We start from the raw sequence: 22,367 nt of genomic DNA, 5'->3' as shown, positions 1-22,367 counted from the left end.
TGCACCCAGTGTGTCTTCCTTATGTATGGGTTCCACAACCCGCGGCTACAAGCGGAATTACATATGTATTGATGAGTATGCATATTTTTCAAGAAATGAAAGATAAGTTCATGTTCATGTTATTTACATATGTATTGATGAGTATGCATATTTTTCAAGAAATCTTATGTTTATTATGTTTACTGTATGATATGTTACTTATTAAGTATTTAACTCATTTTTTGTATATTTTTATTTTTTAACCACCCCAGGTGATGATATTTATAAGGATGGGACTGCAAGACAGGACATGGCCAGGGAGAGGAGGCGAGGTAGAGGCCTAGATAGTTTATGTCATGCTCGGTTTTATGATTTAAAATTTAATAAGTTATTTTGACAACCGCATGATACTTTATTGAATTTAAATAAGTGCTTTCGCAGACTCTTTTTTGGATTTTAAGTATTTAATAAAAATTCTATTATTAGTAATCTTTGTACCTAGCACTTCGTTAAAAAGAAAAACTATTAAGTTTAGTAGTACACTGGTTCCCCAAGATTTAAAAAAATGATTTTATGGGGAACGGGGTGTTACACTTCTTGAGCAAGCTTCTTCCTCCACCCAAGGCCACCCTATGGTTGACTTGATAGTCTCAAATAGTGGATTGCTAAAATTAAAAACGCTACAAAACCACTAACCATCCACTAGCTAGGTGCAGCAGAAAACCATGAGCTGTGCAGCCCATGATTTTCATCCTCTCTTTGGCTGCCAACCTCCCATCACTTGGTCACTCAGCCACCCTCACATCAGCCTCTCTCTTATGTCACACGCCCCTCACATTTTATCCCAAACCTAGCACATTTCTCTCCACTTTTCTAGAGCAAACCAAGAGAGAGTTCTTGAGACAGTTTCTGGTAGTTTTTGCTCTAGCATTTCTTGCCCTTTTTAAGTTGATTTCTATGGCTCAATCTTCTTGCATTTTGTTCCATTTTGAGTCTGGTTTATGTGGGCATATGTTGGAAAATTTCTCATGGAGTTTTGATTTGTGAAAAGTTGAGTTTGATGATGATAAGGTCTCAGTGGTGACAATTTTGATATTTGTATGAAATTTTGAAAGTTTGGTGAAGTTTTGGGTGAAATCTTGGGTAGTTCTTGCTATGATGAAGTGTAACATGTTTATATGCAAGTTAGTATTGGACTCATAGCATGTTCACATTTGTTGCATAACTTTCAAGTAATAGAAACTGGATGACTGAAAATAGTTTCTGTTTAGGTAAAGTTGTGATACTTGGTTATAGAAACTAGATCTAATATTTTGATCTTCGTATATGTTGTTCTTCAGACTTTCATCTATGTTTTAAGAGTTTTTTTTTTTGGATAATATTGGTTTAGATCTTTGATGGAATGTTGTTATACATGCAAGAGTTTGTTTAAAACTCAATCTAGAGGCTCTGGGTATGAGTCGTTGTTTGGATGAAACGTTTGCCAAGTCATGCTAGATTTAATGTTTAGATCAAGTTAGAACTTGAATGTGAGGTATATGGTTGTATTTCTTGAAGCTTTATTGCATGAAAATCAAGGATCTAGTGATTTTGTTTTCCAAGTCCAAAGCATGCTATACTCGGTTTTGTTGTTTTCGTGCAAGTTGTTTATTTTAAGAAGTGTTTTGTGATTTTTGGTTGTTCAATCAAGCATTCTATTACTTAGGTTTGAAATATGAAAATGTTAGGAGAGTATTATTGACTTTTGGAGTCATTGGAGTTGATTTGAAGACTGTTAGACCAAGAGCATCAAGGATTGGTTCTTTTTTTTACCTAAACTTGGTGTTTTGGTAGTTTGTTGATACAGTGAGTTTAAGATTTTTGTGAAATGTGTAAATTGGTGTCTTAGTATGATTTTAGAACTAAAGATGTGATTTACGAGAGTTGATAAATTCGGTTTATGCATGTTAGTATGTTAGAAGGTCAAATTGCTACAAAAATCATGTTTTTGCCTATAACATGAATCGGCTAAGGCGTAGGTCTCATACTTGTGTTTTGTTTTAAATTTTTCTGAGTTGATATTTGCATTTAGGACATGATTTATATGAGGTAAGATTTGGAGTTGATATGCAAATCTTTATTTTAGGGGAAAATTTATAATTTCTCACATGTAGAGAGGTAACTTTACAAATTTAGCCATAAGTTAACAAGCTTTTTGTTATTAAGATTTTAGTGAGATATTTTGACCTTAGAAAATATCTTGTTTTAGTTCACTCACTTTTACGCTCGCTTTTCGTAATGCTATCACTGTAAGTTGGCTCTAACTTACTTTCAGTATATTTGTGTATGTATGGTGGTAAAATTGCCATTGTTTTATATTTATGTCACTTATGCATATTGTACTTGTTATAATATTACATGACACATCATCATTAGTTATTAGTTACATGTTTATCTGTCACATGAATGCCAAGTCATCAGTTATCTGTTACATGTTTATCTATCACATGAATGCCATGTCATCAGTTACCTATTAGAGAACTAGCATTGGATTATGCATCTACATGTTTGCATAATATGACCTTAAATTGGACTACATTAGATTATGCGTATCAAAAAATTTGCATAGCTATGAACAGTGTTTCTTCAAATTTGAAGATGCACTGTTAACTCCCAAAATCTTATTGTACTACTTTTTACTCTCTCCTCCCCCCTCTCTCTCGCTCTCAACACCAATGGAAACAAACCCTCTCTCGAAACATTTCTCTCCTTGCTCTCTCTCTCTCTCGACACTAATGGAAAGAAATCCAAAAGAAAAAATTTATTTCTTTCTCCTTGTTGTTTGCTCATCAACAACATCAACTAGTGTTGCTTGTCAATTTCGCCCTTTGATTTTGTGACATATTTATTGTTTTAGGGTTTATGTTTTCGCTTGTTCTTGGGTGGATAACTTTGCACATCCTTACCGTCACTGCACATCCTTCATTGGTACAACACTTCATCACCATCACATCTCTTCATGTCAAATATAGGGTAAATTTGAATTCTCTCACTATTTTTCTGAAGTTTTTATTAGTATAGAAGGGTTGATTTTTAGTTATTAAAACAGGGTTATTGTCCAAAATTTTACTGGGCATGTATTCAATGTTACTGCCTATTTTCTCTGATTTATTAGCATAGAATAAGGTTATTGTTTTTCCCTTTGAATTTCACACCTATGCTTTCGATCTTATCAAGATGAATCTTTTTGAAATACCTGGTCCTTTTTGTTTTTCTTCGTGTTTGTGTTGCTATTGTTGTTTGATTGGGTTCAGCATTTACTGTATGATATGCCGCACAAAGATAAGCCACAACATTAGCTCCTTTGTGTTAAGTTGGTCTATATGTGCATATCTCCTCTATAATGCCTATTGTAATGCTAATGGAAACTGTTTGTCATCCTAATGGAAATTGTTTGTGTGGTAGCCCTGATTGCATGCTCTGCTTGTTTGGCCGGTTTTTTGGCCCTAATTGCATGAACTGTTTAACTGATAAGGATCCCTTCTTCACCACACTGTTGGAAAGTGGTGAGGGTGGTATTAACAGCCCCCTTATGGATAGTGCAAATTTTGATGTCCAAGCGACTCAACCCCAACGAAAAAAAGCTAAACAAAAATCCCAGCAGGGTGCGTCATTTACTGCATAGAAAGATACTCTCCTTGTTTCAAGTTGGCTTAACATTAGTATAGATTCCATATGGGGAACTGACCAATTCTCTACACAATTGTGAAGTAGAATTTATGATTACTACTCCACCTATAAAAAACCTAATAGTCAAGAACAGTTTGTACCCTCTTTGACCAATCAGTGGTCAACCATTCAAAAATGCATCAATAAATTTTTTGGTTGCATAGCCCAAGTTGAAAGACTGCATCCAAGTGGTGCAACCAAGCTAGACAAGGTATGATGGTTTTTTCAATATTTTGTTGTTCTAATTATTAAGTATTTGTAATGACATTAGTACTAATTGTTCCACTATTTTTTAGATTGATAAGGCAAAAATTTTGTAGCAAGAGACCCAAAAAACCAACTTCAACATGGATCATTGTTAGAATTTTTTAAAATACCAACCGAAATGGCAAGCACACATGGAACTCAAAAGAAAAAAAGACAATGTGTCACATTCAGGTATTATTCCAAACTCAATACCTTTAGGGGAAGACATGGAAAATGTGCCAGTGGATTATGAGAGACCTCCAAACAAGAAGGCTGAAAAGGCAAAAGAGAAACAAAGAAAATTTAAGGAAAGACAAAATAATGAATTTAATGAGATCTTAAGCCAAATGAAAGATGATAGGAGGACTTGTATGATGGAGAGAATATAATCATTGATAAATTATGAGAATGAAAGATCTGAGTTACTACTTCTTAAGAAGAGAAAACTTGAAGGCCGAAAAGGAAAAAGAGAAACATAGAAAATGTAAGGAAAGACAAAATAATGAATTTAATGAGATCTTAAGCTAAATGAAAGATGATAGGAGGACTTGTATGATGGAGAGAAGAGAATCATTGATAAATTATGAGAATGAAAGATCTGAGTTACTACTTCTTAAGAAGAGAAAACTTGATATAGAAATTAAGGCTGAAGAAGACAGATCTGAATTAGTAGTTCTTAAGAAGAGAAAAAATGAAATGGAAATTATGAAATTGGATATTGATTCCATGAATTCTGTGCAGCAAGAGTATTGACATAATCTTCAAATGGAAATCATTGAGGAACAAAGGAATAAAGTCATATCTCATACATAGTTGTATGCTTGATTTCGGATGATTTTGTAATTGTTTTGATTGTGTGGTGACATGTTTTAAGTATTGTTGTACTACTGGTTACACACTAATTTCATCATTTTTTGTACTGTTGGTTGCTATCAACTGTTTGGAAACTATCAGGAGCTGTTGTGGAGCTCCTGGTGCTTGCTACTGGGAAGATAGCCAAGTGGTTGCTACTGGTGCTTGTTGTGGAGTTGCTAGTTGCTGTTGTTTGCTGGTGGTGGGAGCTGCTGATGGAGGGATATCACTTTTGCTGATTTGCTACTTGCTAGGAAGATAGTTTGCTACTTGCTTATTTGTATCACTTTTAGAATTTGTGGAATTTGTCTTAAAATCAACTTTGTGTATGAATTTGTATTAAAATCAACTTTGTGGAATTTGTATTAAGTCAATTTTGATACATGGAATTTGTATTAGGTTGATAATACAAAGATGTGATTTTGCATATGCATATAGATGTGATTTTGCATATGATAATACAAAGATGTGATTTTGCATAGATGTGATTTTGCATATGATAATACAAAGATGTGATTTTCTTGATATGCAAAATCAATTTTCAAAAGATGTGATTGTACATATGCATATAAAGAAACCAATGCTAGTGGTCTTACATGTATATCTGTTACATATCACAAATGCCATGTCATCTATTACATGAGTATGTCATGAGTTAAGTCTAAGTCATGCATGAGTCATTTATTTTATCATGACCCCAAGTGCTAGGATGGAGATTTATTCTAGTGGAATTCATTTGTCCACGCTGGAGTGCTTAAACTAGTTTGGTGGAGTCTCCTAGGTTGACAAAATACTGTCAACAGGTTTCGAATGAAATCTAAATAATTGGTTGCAAGAACGAAGTCAGGCACCCAACGTCGGTGGTGCCAACTACACATTTATTAGTTTTAAATCAGTTCAGTTATCATGACGTACTCACAGCTAGTACAAATTCTTGTGATGTGATGCGGTACTGGTAGGAGCACACGACCACTAGGGAGTCATGGAGTATCCGTAGTTTCACATTTAAATAACCATGTATATGTAACAAGGTCATGTTCATGTCAAGTCATGTCAGGTTCATTGTTTAGTCACATTATTTATCAAGTTAAGATCATGTCATGTTATTTGCCAAGTCATGTGACGCATGTTCACGTCCATGTCATGGTACATACATGTCACTTTATTGTCATACATGCATACGTATACTGGTGTAGCTTAGTAGCTCACTTGCTGAGATTTGTAAAAGTCTCACTTGGTAGTCTCAACCACCATTCTCCCCCGAAATGGTAGACAGTGTGTCAGGATCTGGAGAACTCGTGCCCAATCAATTGGAATAGGTCAAATAGGCGACGAAGGGATGAAGAGGAGCTAATTGTATCGATGCTCCACTTCTTGGATGTGATTGTAGATATTATAGCCAAGCTGCGAGAGCGGCTCAGGGGTTTAATCCAATAGTTGTTATCATGCCTGTATTTATGGAGCGTTATCTACAGTACTTATTTTGTTACGGACATGTTCAACATGAGTAGTAACATTTTGGGTATTTGTTTATTATAGATATATAAATCATGTTTATGTTTTTGGGATATAATACTTCTAGTATACTGAGTATTGCTCAAAGAAAAAAGAAATTATTCGTTGCAAATACTGCATACTGTTAGATTCATGCTAAGTGCACTATAACTTTTATTGTCATGAACAGGGTTATGTGACCTTGTGTTGCATTTCTTGACGCTTCAAATTCTGTCATATCCCAAGAGAAGCATGCGAGTGCCACAACTAGGAGGGCGTCATCATGTAGGTACAACACCACTTCACAATCTTCATGAATGAAGGATATGGGCACACATTTCTCTATTTTTGTTTGCTTTTGGGGACTCTTTACATTGAAAACTTCTTCATATCTAGCCCTTCTAGTGTGGGCCTTCCTGGCGGATGATGATGCACCGCCCCCAACAAATCCTCCCGTGATCATTCTAATCTCATTGAAAGGTTGGTGCGACCGAGTTGGGCTACCGCAGGGGGTGCCTCTAACATTCCTCTCTCTCTCTCGAGGCTTTCACTCTGATATCTCCTAGCTGATATCTCCCTTCACTTTCTTAATGCTCGCCTTTCGGGTAGTAGTTCCCATCGGGCAATGATACCCTCCGATTTCTTGCTCTCTTACATACCCTCTATTATCTGCATAACGTTGCGGTAGTCTTTGGTGCTATGATTTCCTCTTCTTTGGTAAGAGTAGCAAAGGTTGAACTCACACTTGTTGCATTCCTTTCTTTGCCCCTTTTCTCCCTTGATTCTTCGCTTCCCTGTATGTTCATACTCGAGTGCGCCACTCAAGAACTTGGCTAGGTTGCACGTGAGCTGCTTCCTCTCTTTAGGTCATCATGCCCACCACATTCTCATTTTCTATCCGCATTGTTCACTTTTGCTTTTTGCGAATCCGTCAGCGCTCTCAATGTGTTTTTTGCATTGACAAAGTAATATGTCCGGTCCATGAATTCTCGCAAAGTTTTTGCGTTTTCCTTGCTAATTCTGCTATAAAGGGGCTTCTAGGCCATACTCCACCTTGAAGTGTCGCTAGCATTGTCTCTCATCTTGATAGTCTGCTGTGTGACATTCTTTATTGGATTGGGTAAGATACCCATTTAGGCTTTCATCCTCCTATTCTTTCGCTGTGATGAGGTAGGTTGTCGATCATCGTCTCCTCTTACTTGACATGAGTTGTGTGAGGAATCTCCTACAAAATTTCTTGAAACGAGTGATTGAGTCTACCTTTAAATTTCCAAACCACCCTTTCGCCACACATTTGAAGGTTAACGGGAAAGCATGGCATTCGATCTCCCTTGGAAACCCGTGTAAGGTCATATTGGCCTTAAAGGTTTCCAAATGTTCTACTAGGTCCTTGGACCCGTTGTAAATGTCTATTTGCTAGCCTTTAATTAAACATTAGAGGAAAGGGTACCACCATGATCTCTGCACTCTATGGAAAGTTTGTGCTAGTCATCAGGTTGTCGACTGATGACTACGCTCCCACTCATTTTTTCATCTCCTCATATTTGTCCATGAGGTCTCGCAGGCTATCATGCATCCTCTTCTTATCTTCCTGGTCGTTCGGGATTGGTCCTCCTTCACTTTGAGACTCCTCATCGCTCTGTTTGTTTCGATATTGGCTTCTTCTCCCTTCGAACCCTACATCCTTTCTCTTTAAGGCTTCATTCTCCCTCTGCAAGGCGTCTATCTCCAGCGTCATCCTTTGTAATCTTTCCTCCATCTTTGCAAGTCTTCTCTCTACTTTGTTGTTCATCTATTCTTCCATCATAGTCACTTCTTGGTCACGGATTGAATAAGAGCATGTGGTTGCTAGCATCCAGATCTCACTTCACTAGTAAATTAATCGAAGATCCCACATACGGCTCCAAACTGTTGATGCAATTTACGACGATACCTTTCACATACTCTGCAACCTGCATCAAGATAAAGCTCAGGGAACCTAGTGGGAGATGCTTCCAATGGTTAAGTTAGAAAGATAATTGCTTCTCTTAGTAATCAAAAAATTAGAATCCCCTTAGATCATACCTAATAGGATATTTATAGGGGTTGAGGTGTTTGCCAGTGGCATTACCCATTTGGGATCGCAATTCTCGGCGCTCAATTATGAATGTTTCTATCCTGATCTCAGTTTTACAATTGAAGACATCCTTCTAGTGCGAATATCTAGCCACTGATTATGTCCTTCTAGTGCAAATATCTCGCCACCAATAGTATCCTTCCAGTGCGAGTATCCTATCACTGATAGTGTCCTTCCAGTGCGTGTATCTCGCTTGGACCTATCTCTGTGGATCCTAACCTCATAAGGATATGGTTACTTGGACATCCTCTGGGCTTTACTGTTGGGCTTGGGCATGTATGGCATCATCATATCCTTTACTCACCCGTAAGTCATGTGAATCCCACGTGACTTCGCTTTTACCCGATAGCTAGCCTTTCCTCGTCATCTACATATACATCCATACCTAAAAAAGGTATAAAGAACTTTTTTTCTTTTTCAGTCTTGTTATCTTTCTATTACTGATTGTTCAAGTGCTCAACCATTCTCATTCATTTCATCCTTTGCTTTTTTTTTAATTAATTTTTCATTTCTCATAACCATTTGACCTTTTTAGTTATACCAACCCTTTTTTATTTTTAGTTTTCATACCTCTTCATCCTCTGCTTCTCTCACTTCATACTACTAATTTATCTTATTTCCTTTTTCATTCTTTTAACAGATTTTTATTTGAAAATTTCTATTTATCATCTTTTTTTTCATCATCCACTCAACAACCTTTAATATGACATTAAAAAATTGATGATGAGCAGCATTATTACTCTTTTTATTTCTATTAAATCTTTTTAAATCTCAAAAAGTTGAAAAAACAATTTTAAAAGAATTACAAAATTGTATATTTAGCGTAATAATATATCCTATTATTATATTAAAAATAGAAAGTCTTTTAAATTTGTCGCTGCTCACGTGCTGTGTAGAAGACAATTAGATTTGAAAGCGGGTGGATTGGGAGGCTAAAACAGACATGGTGGTGTGCATGCAAGCAAGCTGGTGGAGGGCATAGAGTGATGAATCTTGCTATCAACAAGTAACAGAACTGAGCGAGGAGAAAGGAGGGAGAGAAGGCAGAAACTCTTGCCTCCTTCTAGGAATACTCACAAAGGGGGAAGGAATGTACACAGTGGAGTTAGGGAAGATGCACTGTCAATAGGATCTCTTGAGAGACGCTTATAACTTAGCAATATGCTTAATTGTGATTATGTAAATTTTCTATTCCGCCATTCATGTTTTCCTACTCCACACTGTATTGGTTACTATATACCTAAGTTGACAAAAAAGTAAAAGAAATCATATTTTTTTTAACAAGGAGAAAGAAGGAATACTAAAATGCCTTTTCGAAGAGTTTGGTGCAGATCTTATGCTAATGGTGAAACCTTACAAAGAAGTTGGAGGTGAGGAGATCAAGGAAAATGAGAGGAGCACAATTTTCTAAGTTATATCGGCTAACTTCAAAACCATGATCAATCTGTTAAATTGAGAGAAAAGGGTACTTGTTTTGTAATTTAAATAGGTGAAAGAACAAAAATATTGTGATGGGTTTGATTTTCTTTGGCCACAGTATTAAAAAGGATGACTCAAGTCATTATTCTTACCCACTGACTTCCTACCACTATGTAATTTGGCGAGACTCGAAGCATCCAAATAAGCGCAAATGTCACATGAATTAGCCTAAATAAATAGCTTGGGAACCCTCGTGGTATTCGAACCCTTTGTGATTTAATCAAAAGGGAAGATCCTAAGATTGTTTTTTTACAAGAGACAGTTAAAAGTTGCTCATATGGAAAAGTGTAGAGTGAGAATGAGATTTGAAAATTGCTTGACAGTGGATGCAGTGGGTAGAAGTGGTGGTTTTTTTTTTTGAAAGGAAATACTTTCATTAATGGTAATAGGAATTACGAATGTAAATCAGTCCAAAGGATTTGATGAATACAATTTGGGCTAGAATACCACCATACATTTGTATGTTCTACATTTCTAGCAAATTTAGCTAGTATGTGTGCTGCCTGGTTTCCTTCCCTGTTGATATGAGAAATTGTACAAGTAGGAATACTACTCATGAGGTGCTTGATATCTGAGATTATATTATCAAGCATGCTTGAGACTTCAGAAGTTGTTACTGCTTTCACTGAGAGAAGGGAATCACTCTCAATATTCAGAACTTGTACAGAAGTGGTGGTCTTGCACTCTTATGAAAGAAGATTTGAGTTACTCCTCTTCACATATTGATGCTCAGGTTGTGCATGACTCAAACCTGTGGGGTCTGATTGGTATTTATGGCCAACCTGATGCTACTAGAAGATTTGAGACTTGGAATTCAATCAAGAGACTTAGAAGGAATGCAACAGAAGCATGGTTACTCTTTGGTGACTTAATGAAATTGTTAATCAAGGTGAAAAATGGGGTGGTAGATTCAGACCTGAACATCAAATGGTGGCATCTGTTAGCTGATTGTGTTTTGAAGGATTTAGGGTTTTGTGGACCTAAATACACTTGGTGTAATAGGAGGGAAGGCCATGCTACTATTTCTGAAAGGCTAGACAGATTTGTTGCAAACATGGCATGGTGTCAATTGTATGAAAATGCCTCTGTGGTACATGGTTCAACAGCATATTCTGACCATCTCCCCATTTGGTTAGAGCTAGAAGGTGTTAAAAGAAGGAGCAGAGGTAAACCTTTTTGGTTTGAGGCAATGTGGTTAGGTGAGGAGTAGTGCAGGAAAATTGTGAATGATGCATGGAAACAGTCTGATCCTCAATGCTGTTTAAAAGGGGTTATGGACAAAATTTTTGGTTGTGGCTCTAAACTGATGCAGTGGAAAAAGTTAAAATTTGGCAGGGTCCATATCAAGTTACAAGAGGCTAAACATAGGCTCAAACTGAAACAAGGTAGGGACCCTTTGGGGCTGGATAAAGAGGGAGTTGCTGCAGCTTCTGAGGAAGTACAGAAATGGCTTGAAAGGGAAGAGGTGATGTGGAGGCAGAGATCAAGAACTCTATGGTTAGCTGAAGGAGATCAAAATACAAAGTTTTTTCATCCAAAAGCTTCACAAAGGAAGAAGAAAAATCGCCTTTCAAAGTTGCAAGATGAGAATGGAGTGTGGCAGGAGGGGGAGCAATGTGATGAGCTAATCATTAATTATTTTTCTTCTCTATTTAGGGTTTAGGGTTTAGCTAATCATTATTTTTCTTCTCTATTTACAGCTGCAGGTTCACGAGATACTGAAGCCATTTTGAGCAAGATGAAAGTCTCTGACACAATGAATGAGGACCTCTCCAAGCCTTACACAGAACGAGAGGTGGAGCAAGCATTGAAGCAAATGCATCCCACAAAAGCCCCTGGGCCAGATGGAATGCCACTTGTTTTCTTCCAAAGATTCTGATCTGAGATTGGTAAAACAGTTTCTACTACAGTTGTGAAGGCCCTTAATTCATGTGAATTTCCTCATGATGTGAACCACACTTTTATAACTTTGGTTCCTAAGAAGAAGAACCCCTTGAAAGTTAATGATTTTAGGCCAATAAGCCTCGGTAATATGGTCTATAAGCTTATGTCAAAAACCATTGCCAACAGACTCAAAACTGTACTGCCTGATGTCATTTCAGAATCCCAATGTGCTTTTGTATCAGGAAGACTTATAACTGATGATGTTTTGGTGGCATATGAGGTTCTTCATTATTTGAGGAAAAAGAAGAGAGGTAAGAAAGGTTTTATGTCCCTTAAACTGGATATGAGCAAAGCATATGATAGGGTTGAATGAGGTTTCCTCAAATCTGTTATCTTGAGATTGGGTTTTAATGCTACTGTTATTCAATTGTTGATGAAGTGTGTGCAAAGTGCTCTTTTTCAGTGCTCATTAATGGTTCACCTAAGGGACATATTGTACCTACAAAGGGTTTGAGGCAAGGAGATCCACTATCTCCATACCTATTTATGCTTTGTACTGAGGGTTTGGTGAGTCTGCTTAAGGATGCTGCTATTTCTAAAACTATCAAAGGAATCCAAATCTGTAGAGGGGCTCCAAGACTAAATCATCTGTTTTTTGCAGATGATAGTCTTATCTTTTGTGCAGCAGATGTGGACACAAGTCAGAGGCTACAAATGTTGCTGGATCAATGTGCAGATGCATCTAGTCAACTTATCAACAAGGATAAAACTGCTATGGTCTTCAGCAGAAATGTGAGGGGGGAGAAACAGAAAGAAATCATGGATTTGTGGGGAACTAGTCATGTCCAACAATATGAGACCTGGGTTTGCCTCCAATGGTTGGAAAGTCAAAAAACCTTTTGCAGACATTAAGGATAAAGTTTGGTTCAAGTTACAAAGCTGGAAAGGAAACATGTTTTCTCAAAGAGGTAGGGAAGTCCTTATTAAAGCTGTTGCTTTGACTATTCCTTCTTATGCAATGAGCTGTTTTAAACTCCCTAAAAATCTTTGCATGATGGCTCATTTTTGGTGGGGTCAACAGAAGGAAGAGAGGAAAGTACATTGGGTTAGTTGGTCCAAACTGTGTGAGTCAAAGTTTTTTGGAGGTATGGGATTCAAGAAATTGGGTACTTTTAACATGGTCCTTTTAGCAAAGCAAGGGTGGAGGCTTTTACAAAAAAAGGAAAGTGTTCATTAAAAGTCTATAGTGCTAAGTACTTACCTGATGGAAATCTATTGAGGGCTAGCCTTGGTGCCAATCCCTCATTTGCATGGAGGGGAATTTGGAAAGCAAAAAAAATTACTTATTCAAGGAGGAAGATGGGTGGTTGGTGATGACAGCTCAATTCATATTCAAAAAGATGTTTGGATCCTTGGTGTTAGAAATCTGCAAGTGGAGCTGGATAGAGGTAACTTGCTGCAGAAGGAGGACTTGGAAGCTTTGGACAGTCAGGTTGCCACTCTTATTGACATCAACACAAAGTGGTGGGATTTAGCAAAAGTAAGATCTCTCTTCAATCCAAAATTGGTAGAAGCTATTTTAAAGCTGCATCCTAGTCCTTCTCATAGTTCTGATAAATGGATTTGGGAGCATGAAAGGCGTGGAAATTTCAGTGTAAAAAGTGCATACAGATTCTTTAAGACGTGAGACACCTAATATGGGAGAAACTTCTACTGTAGCAACTGAAATCTTTCTGGTCTGCTATATGGAAGTTGAATGTTCCTCACAAGGTTAAAATCTTTGCTTGGAGAGCATGTAAGGAGAGATTACCAACAAAGGTCAATCTGCTTAGGAGAAACATTGGAGTGGAGGGTCACTGTTGTTTCTGTGAAGCTCAGCTCAAGGACCTACCACATGCTTTATTTGGTTGCCCCTCATTCCATGAATTATGGGTTCATAAGTTCCCTTATTTCCAAGAGATTGATCATAATAGGCCTTTTATGCTTGTTGCTGAGGATATAAAGACAAAATGAGGTTCAGGGGACTTTGAAGATTTTGTGTTGATGGCTTGGGGAGTCTGGTATCGGAGGAATAGGATGATACACGACCATATCTGTTTACATCCTCAACAGGTGCAGAGCTTTATATTTTCACAGAAGAAAAAATCTATTCCTAAGGAGCAGTGGCAGAGGAGTTCACAGCTTCTACATCACAAATAGTCACCTCCACCTACTAGTTGCTTCAAGCTCAATACTGATGGGGCTATATTTTTTAACTAGCAAAGAGCAGGTGTTGGGGCTATACTAAGAGACTCAAATGAAGAAGTTCTTCTGGCTGTTAGCAGAATGGAGGCACAGGTTTCAGAACCAGCAAGCATTGAATTTTTGGCAATCTTTCGTGCTCTGCAGCTGTGTTTGAACATAGGCATTGAGAACTTAATAATTGAAAGTGATTGCTTACAGATGGTGGAAGAAGTCAATAGTGGTGTTGATTGTTTAGCATCTGATAGAACCTTGGTGATTGAGGTTCGTAGATTGATGATGTTATTCAAGGAGTGCAGTTAGCAATTTGCTTCTAGATTGACAAATGTGGCAGCACACAAGATGGCACGACGTGCATGGAGTGTAAATGCTAAGAGTGTAAATGATATGCAAGTATGGGGGCATAGTGTTCCATCTTTTATTGACAATGTAATTTGGTTTGATAAACAATCTTAGTAATTCTCTTTGATGAAATAAATGTTTTTGTATCAAAAAAAAAAAAAAAAAAAAAGGCAAGTAGGTCTGTTGAGATAGAAATGTACACATCAAATGATTCATTTTCTTAGATTCCATAGAATAGTCAAGCTGTCCATCCACGTGTTTTTCTCCATTAGGATGAGACGGCCAATGTTTATCCAACCTAGTTTATAAATTGTCTAATGTCCTTTATAAGTATGTGAGAAACACATACCTTTTCGGTAGTCTAATCTAGAAAATTGCTTCATGTCCTTTGAACATGGGAGAATTACTTGACTTTCAATGATATTCAATAAAAATGTAACTCTAACATGCTCAAGGCGCGTATGACAAATTCATAATGTTTTTGAAGGATACTCTATTCCACCCTTTACCCCTCCTCTACATTTGGGAGTATCTTTCCTTCATTATGATGATGATCATCATCATCTTTATTATTTCAGTTTTTAATTAGGATCCCCATTGAATTGAACCTGTAACCACCTGCAGACAGGAAGTAATTTAAGAGGAATCACAATTATGTGATATAAGGGTAAATTTTCCAAATGAAAACAAATTGGATTCCAACAAGTAACTGGTTAGTTACAACTTGGACTAGAAGAAAATATAGTGAAACAACCAAATATTCATTATTGGGACGTAAGAAAGGGTGGAAGATACACGTAAAACCAAGGGGAAAAAATATAATGATCACCTGGCCAACAAGATTGGACGTATTGTTTAGAAATGGAGCTAAGTCGGAGTAGAAATCTTGCAAAGCTTAGCAAGGATACCATCCAAGATAGCACTCTCCATTGCAATGCCAGGACTCAGAAGACATTCTTCTAAATTCCTCTGTGTGCAGGCTTGAAAAGTTTAGAAGTCGTAGCAGAATCTTTCCCAGAGAACTGAGTTGCTTTCATCATGGGAGAGGCACTGAAAGGACAAGAAACACCAGAATGAATGAGTTGGAAATGCACATACACAGTTTCTTAAACATTATTAAGATAAAGACAACTGAGAATCTTACCCATCGTTTCTCTGGTATGTATTTTTCTTCATAGCTGCAAGATTCTTCACCTCACGACTGCTCGAAAGGAAGAGGAAGAAAATCTTAGGTATCCTGAAAAACTCGTCTCAATAAACTTATGTTCCGTTCCCACCAATAAACTTCATACTTAGCTGCTCTACCTATTCCTAAGTATCTTATGTCACTGCTTCCCAAGTAAATTACATTGATATGAAGAGAATACCCTTCAAGTTAATGTCAAAAAGGTGCCAGGCCCCCCAAACTAAGATGTGGCAGATGCCCAGTTAAATACCTGAGAACCAGTGTTTGTTGTACAGAGCAAGGACGTAATATTCTCTCTCAATAAGTAAACAATAAGTAAAAATGTAGCCCTTTAGACTTCAGCAGAAGATCTCAGAAAATTAACTCAGATACTGTAGTAATTAAGTATTTATTTACCTTGCCCTGTTACAAGATTTAAAGAGGAGCATTCTCTACCTGTTAAGAAGTTCTATTTTTGACTTCTTCATCAAGTTGTTCCTAAGGTGTGAAACATTGTGGCCAGGTCCACTACCTACAAAGAAATGCCAAAAGAAAATTTGTTAAAACCAAAATTAGGGTGCGCATCCTCTTCAGTGTGGGGCTCTGACTTCCCCAAATTGAAATAAACAATTGTGCAGCTAACATCGATATTGTTAACTACAAAGCTTACCTCCGTAAAAGCTTCTTTTATTTTTTGAAGGTGGAACCTTGGCGCAAAGCTGCACTTGCCGACTCTGTTTTCCTACAAAAGTCTAACACCTTCTAAGAAAACTGTATGGGCACAAATATTAGACAGTGCCTCTTGAAAACAGTGTATAAAAATCAGAGAATATATTATTTACAGAATTTTAATATTTCACAGCAACATGGATGGAAGATAGATGGAGCCGAGAAAAAACTTCTCATTCAAAATAAGTGGATGGTTTGAAGAAACCGACCTGAACTTCTTTTAAGGACTAAGATTTTTCTAACCTTCCAAGACTACTACAACACTCTTCCACAGGTGAGCCATCATGCATGGCATCTATGTGGGGATAGATAGGATTTCCTTGTTGCCTCAAGGGCTCTAGGTTCAAGAGGGGATGTAAGAAAGACATTTCTTTGTAGTTTTTACGAAGAATCAGCAGGTTTCATCTTGCATCTGTGACCAATATGCATGATTTAAGAATGAGTTCCATTTTATCAGTTGTATCGACCAACACCAAGTGAATGAAGAAAACGATGATCAGTTCAATGACATGCATACTTATTAACTTTTTAAAGGACAAAAAACATCTTTTTAATTTCCAGAAACCAATTTATCAATTTCATAGAGAACCCAAAAAATGGAGTCAAGTACAATCAGTCTGCGAAATAAATTAAATAACCATAAGTTGAAGTTGCGTAGAATTGTCACAAATATCCAAACCTGAGAAAAGGAAAGTAAATCTCATCCCAAAATAATTTGGCCCTTAATTAATAGTACACAATAGCAAAATGAAAATCTCTAAAGAAATACTAGTAACCGTCAACTTGTATAATCAAATGGAGATGTGAGGAACGTTACAAAGGTCAAATCTGAATCCACTTGGACAAAACAGCAATAACATAGATTACATGCAGTGAAGCATTTATCACTTATATAATGTGCAATCACAGGGAAGAATTCAAATCTAAAAGTTATATAAGACAAAAAAGAAAAAGAACATACGTGCAGTTTCTTTATTGTATAGTTGCTTAATTCTGGCAGCTGCCTTCTTCTCATGCTCAGCAATGTCTTCTGATTTTGCCTGCAAGAAAATCACCCTATTTAATTGTTTTCATTTTATAATAGAAAAAAACACTCCTGCACAAAAGTTGCATGTTTTAATTGTAACTTACCCACGAAAGAATATTGCATCTAATAATGGAAACTATAAAATGGTAATTTGAAAGAGAATGGAGTTCAAAAAATCACCTCATACAAATGTATCCATTTATATGACTTTAAACTTTTGGCCATCCTCTCCACTACGTGCACTGTGTTTTTTGCGCCAAACTGCTTTTCATAAAATTTCTTCCACAACTTGTCAGTTACTGGACTTAGATCTCTTCCCTACAATAATTAATTAAAATAAATTCTTCAACATTCCTGCTTAAGTATCACAAATATATGTGTAATTACAAAGATAACGCAAGCCTTCTCACTTCTGAGCACTTCTCCACGTGCATCAATTGGTCAACTGTACAGTGTGGTAAAATTCGGTCAAGGAGATCTAGATCTGTTTCACCAACATCCCCAAGGTACCTTACATTATCTATTGCCGTCTTAACACATAGATCCACTAATGACGGAGGCGTTTTCCTTCCATTCAACACGATCTCTATCTTAGGCATATCCCAGATCTCTCTTCGTCAGGATATGCGCCACTAAAGCTACAAGAAAAGGCAATACGTTGAGACTGGGATACAAGAATAGGCATAAATCCGCAACTAAAGACTTGCAATCAACTAACAGAATTCAACTAACAGTCAAGATTTCTTCAAAAAATTTGAGACTGGGATACATACGGACACACACACACACACACACACACACACACACACACACACATATATATATAATATATCTACCCCTTTTGATTCTTATAGATAAAGAACTCAATCGAAATCTATCATGATATCACTAAATTGAGGCTTTTTTCCACTATACATTTTTTCTCCGAACCCAATGTGAATGTAAATACAATGGTTCGATTTCTGCCTGGTTCCTGAGAAAACCGACGAAAAAAGAAAGAAAAAACTGTAAGATTTTTTTGGTTCCTTAAAAACAGAATATATAAAATAACTTTCTATTTCACCCAGATTTCTCAGCGTCCAATCAGAGTGTAACAACATCTTTTCTAACTTAACAAAAACATAGAAACAAAATCCATCAAAAATTTAAATTTTTGATAAGTAAAATCCATCAAAAATAAAATCCACAAAATCCCTCAGATAAGCAAATTCATCAAATTTAATTGTTATGCATTCGTATGAATAACTATAAAATATTCTAAAGATTCAAAGGGGGGGCAGAGAATAAGATCGCTGAAAGCAAAATTATTATGAACGAAGATCGGATAAAAATAAACAATAAAGAACGCAAAGAGATTGAGAAGACAAAAAGAAATTGAGATGATTGGGAACTGACCAAGAATCGAAGACGGAGAATGGAATCGCAGAGGGCAGAGAGAAGAAACCTTTTAATTAGTCTATGAGCTGAGAACAGAGAAGCACAGATCCTAACAGATATTTGCTAAAGTGCGCTTACTCTACATTTGTACAATGTCGAGGCTCCACGTGAGCCTTGTACTAACGTGCGCTTAGCACCCTCTAATTTTTTTTTCTTTTTTAGTAAAACCTCTATTTTATTGGTATGGTAAGACTTGATTTACTACAAAAATTTAAAATTAAAATCTCTTATAAATTAAGTATTATCCTGTTAATAAAATAGACAAAACACACCCTCTTCTAAGTAGAAGAACTCGTTTTCCAATTATAATTACATCAAATAAATGATATTTGATGTCCTAGAATATGCACATAATGTGCACTAAAAAAGTTGCCTAAGTTAATTAATCAAGAACATATCTAAAGAAAAAAACTTATTTCTATAAACTAATTTCATATTTATTTTAATCATCAACATATCATTTTGAAAATTTATTTTGCATAGAAAAAAAATGTTAAAATGTCAATTTTAAAAATAAAATATAGCAATTAAGTACATGATTATTTTCATATGACCATATGATATTTATTTACTATGTCCACTCAATTTGTAAATTATACTTTTCTTTTTTTCTTTTTTTTAAACATTTTGTAAACATGTTTAAACATTTAAAAAAAATAAAAAAAAAATACCAATAAACTATTAGTCACTTTTTTAATTAATAAGCCACAAATAAATTTAAAAAAAAAATTAATGCTCGGTTTGTATTCGCAATTCATCTCAACTCATCTCACTACTATTCATTACTATTCATCAATTTTAACTCACAAATCTCATTACTATTTACAATTCATCTCAACTCATCGTCGAATCTAAACAACATTTAAATGAATGAATGAGCATACTAGTATTATTCATTTATTTAAAAGAAATTTCAGTCAAAAAGCAACTGTTTATCTAATAATATGATTGCATTCCTTGAAAGCATTGGAAGAGAAAATAGAAAAAATCAACGATCAATCAATCATTTCATCACTTCAAGTTTGATTATCAGTTTAAAAAGTTTAAAGATGAATTAAATGAGGATAGATAAATATTTAACACTATGATTTTTTTATTTAAATATATATGAGTAATTGTTTTTTATTATCAAAACATCAATTTAGTGTTAAATTTTGAATTTAAATAAAAAACCTAAGATATTTTTTTTAAATGAATATTATAAATTTTAGAGTAGTTAAAGGGTTTTTTTCCGGTTCAAAATGGTTTTTTCTTTATAACCTCTGCCATCAATATGCCTCTTATAACATCCCCCCTCTCCAAGACGCATCCAAAAGGTTTACATATCGGTGGCACTTGCTGTTAGACATATATTTGAGTCAAGTTTGGGCGAGTTTAGGTTGTCCAAATTCGATTCACCAATTTTTGTAGCGGATTTTAAAAAATATGATAAAATTAAGGTTTAATATGATTTATATTGCAATTTTATTATTCAAAAACATCAAAATAATCCAAACACCATGTTACACTATCAAAATAAAAATGCAAACAAAAACTACAACCAAAATAAAATTATAGCTATTTAAAAATTTTAAGATAAACACACAAATACAACCTATTTTTATTATAAGCTATATAAAAAACCTGTTTATATATATATATATATAAATATATATTATATATAGTAATATATACAAACGAGGAAACGAGTATATGTGTTTGAGATAGCGCGGTCTGGTCAGCGCATTTGTTTTGGGTATAGAGGGCACGCCATAGGTTCGAATCCTGTCATCTTGATGTGGTATTCTCAAGGGCCGAAGTGCAAAGTCTATCCGTCATTAGGAAGGCAGACGAGGTTACGATAGCAAAACCCTCCCCGGCCAGAGAGCCTCCAAGACAAGGGGGCAGCGGTCAACCATCCCCTCTTGAGATTCATATTAATCTATCGATCTTCGTGCCATGCCAGTTTGCTAAGTAGACTCAATCTATCGAGGGCAACAAAGGATGGAACTATTTCTACCAAAAGCAAATGACCTACTTCTCATCCTAGGAGTTAGCAAATATGTTAAGAGTTCCCCTCTTGGCTTTTTGTCTGTCTCTCCACTTCTACTATTCCATCGTAAAAATCGATTCTGATCAAATTGAAAAATCCCTATGAGAGATAGGCTAAGCCTTATTAGTAAGGTAGTACTCTACAATCTTTATAAAGCGCTAACGAGCAAGAAAATACCGTTTGTTATGGATAGGCTAAGGTGCCTTTACTAATATTATAACAGAAGTCGCTTATTTCTCAAATAAAAGAGCCATATACTAACTTGACAAGAAGTTCATGTTCATGAATAATATCTCAATTGACTAAGTTTCTTATGAGATGTATCATTTAATAATTTAACTTAATTTTATTGTCAATAGACTATTTAATAATCAAATTAAGCTAAATTTAAATTTAACTTAATTAAATTCAGGGTACTTGTCGAGCAATTTGTTCATTTAAACTCCCAATGCCTGCATGTAGTGCTCAAATTGATGAATAAAAGTTCTCCGACTAATGGAAGAAATGGTATTGCAAATTCAATGGAATTGAATATTTTTTAATCCATATTTGAGTATTTTATATAGTATCTCAAATTCTGACGAGAGGGGTCATGTATTTGAATTTAAGCCTTGTCTTTTTTCTTTTTTCCTTTTTTTTTTTTTTGTTTGACTCGCAAAAAGCCTTGTTTTGATGGAATCCCATATCACATTAAAAGCTGAAGTACTTTAGTAAGAACTAACTAAAATTAACAAACTCTATAAAATCTCGATTATGATAATAATAGTAATAATAATAATCGAGAGATTAAATTGACAATAAATTTAACTTTATTTCTCGTGAAGAGGTCAATTATACAACATTTAATAATAAGGATGCTCTTATGTATTTAATTAAATAAATCCAATATTATATTTATAATTTATTGTAAAATCGCGTTTTGTGCACCAAGCCGCGTACTAATGCTGACATGATTTTTTTATTGAAAAGAAAAGCAAAAGAAGGAAAATTTTTAGAGAATAAGGTCATCTGTCTCACGAAAATCATTTCCGTCTTAATTTGCACAATTTCATTAAACGAATATCTTACATGTCAATATTGGTAAGCAATTTGATGCATAAACTCATTTGTAAGAAGACTTTCCCTTAAAATAAAAGGCAAATGGAACTCACTAGGTTTTATTTTTTCCCTTCGCTCTCGAGTTATATAATAATATATAACTCAATTTGCACCATTTTATTAAACGGATGTCTTACATGTCAATATTGGTGCGCAATTTAGTACACAAACTCACTTGTAAGAAGACTTTCCCTTAAAATAAAAAGCAAATGAAACTCACTAGGTTTTATTTTTTCCCTTCGCTCTCGAGTTATATAATAATATATTAGAGCCCTGATAGAAACACGGGCAGAAATGCATGAATAGTAATGCTCATTCGGTCTTGGTACCTGCACACAGGCTTTGTAATCAATATAAATACCCCCTTTTAAAGAGTGCCTAGCCACATATGAAAGCTTCTTCCCAAGTGTATTGCAAGAGACAATTAAAACAAAAGACTGCTGTTTTTGCAAAACTAGAAATATTAATTTTTCCCACACGCATATTGGCTTACAATAGGGCTAATTGGGTGGTGCTGACTGCTGTGTGAGCTCTGCAT

The 22,367-nt window shown here is 35.6% G+C and overlaps 1 protein-coding gene across 3 annotated transcripts; it reads right to left on the bottom strand.

The window, feature by feature from the left end:
• Nucleotides 1-15,013: 15,013 nt before the first annotated feature.
• LOC121253091 lies at nt 15,014-18,805 on the bottom strand. Of its 3 annotated transcripts, none has more exons than XM_041152985.1 (8): nt 18,658-18,805; nt 17,673-17,900; nt 17,443-17,580; nt 17,197-17,275; nt 16,177-16,248; nt 15,963-16,038; nt 15,486-15,578; nt 15,014-15,391 (listed from the first exon to the last, which is right to left on the bottom strand). In XM_041152985.1, exons 2-8 carry the CDS (start codon nt 17,859-17,861, stop codon nt 15,301-15,303), a joined length of 738 nt encoding a protein of 245 aa, XP_041008919.1. In that variant the 5' UTR covers nt 17,862-17,900; nt 18,658-18,805; the 3' UTR covers nt 15,014-15,300. The 3 variants fall into 3 exon arrangements, with proteins under 3 accessions (XP_041008919.1, XP_041008921.1, XP_041008920.1); XM_041152987.1 differs by having other exon boundaries at nt 15,486-15,542; XM_041152986.1 differs by having other exon boundaries at nt 17,673-17,894; nt 18,658-18,766.
• Nucleotides 18,806-22,367: the final 3,562 nt, after the last annotated feature.

The sequence above is a fragment of the Juglans microcarpa x Juglans regia genome, chromosome 2S (genome assembly GCF_004785595.1).
Source record: "Juglans microcarpa x Juglans regia isolate MS1-56 chromosome 2S, Jm3101_v1.0, whole genome shotgun sequence".
NCBI lineage: Eukaryota > Viridiplantae > Streptophyta > Magnoliopsida > Fagales > Juglandaceae > Juglans > Juglans microcarpa x Juglans regia.
This window is presented reverse-complemented; position numbering and strand designations above follow the sequence as displayed.

Bases quoted from the DNA above. Each gene is read 5' to 3' on its own strand.
- LOC121253091 (XM_041152985.1), bottom strand. From the start codon at position 17,861: ATGCCTAAGATAGAGATCGTGTTGAATGGAAGGAAAACGCCTCCGTCA. The intron at 17,276-17,442 runs GTGATTTTTTGA...ATTTTCTTGCAG, and splicing joins AATGGATACATTTGTATGAG to GCAAAATCAGAAGACATTGC. The intron at 16,249-17,196 runs GTATGTTCTTTT...AGACTTTTGTAG, and splicing joins ATACAATAAAGAAACTGCAC to GAAAACAGAGTCGGCAAGTG.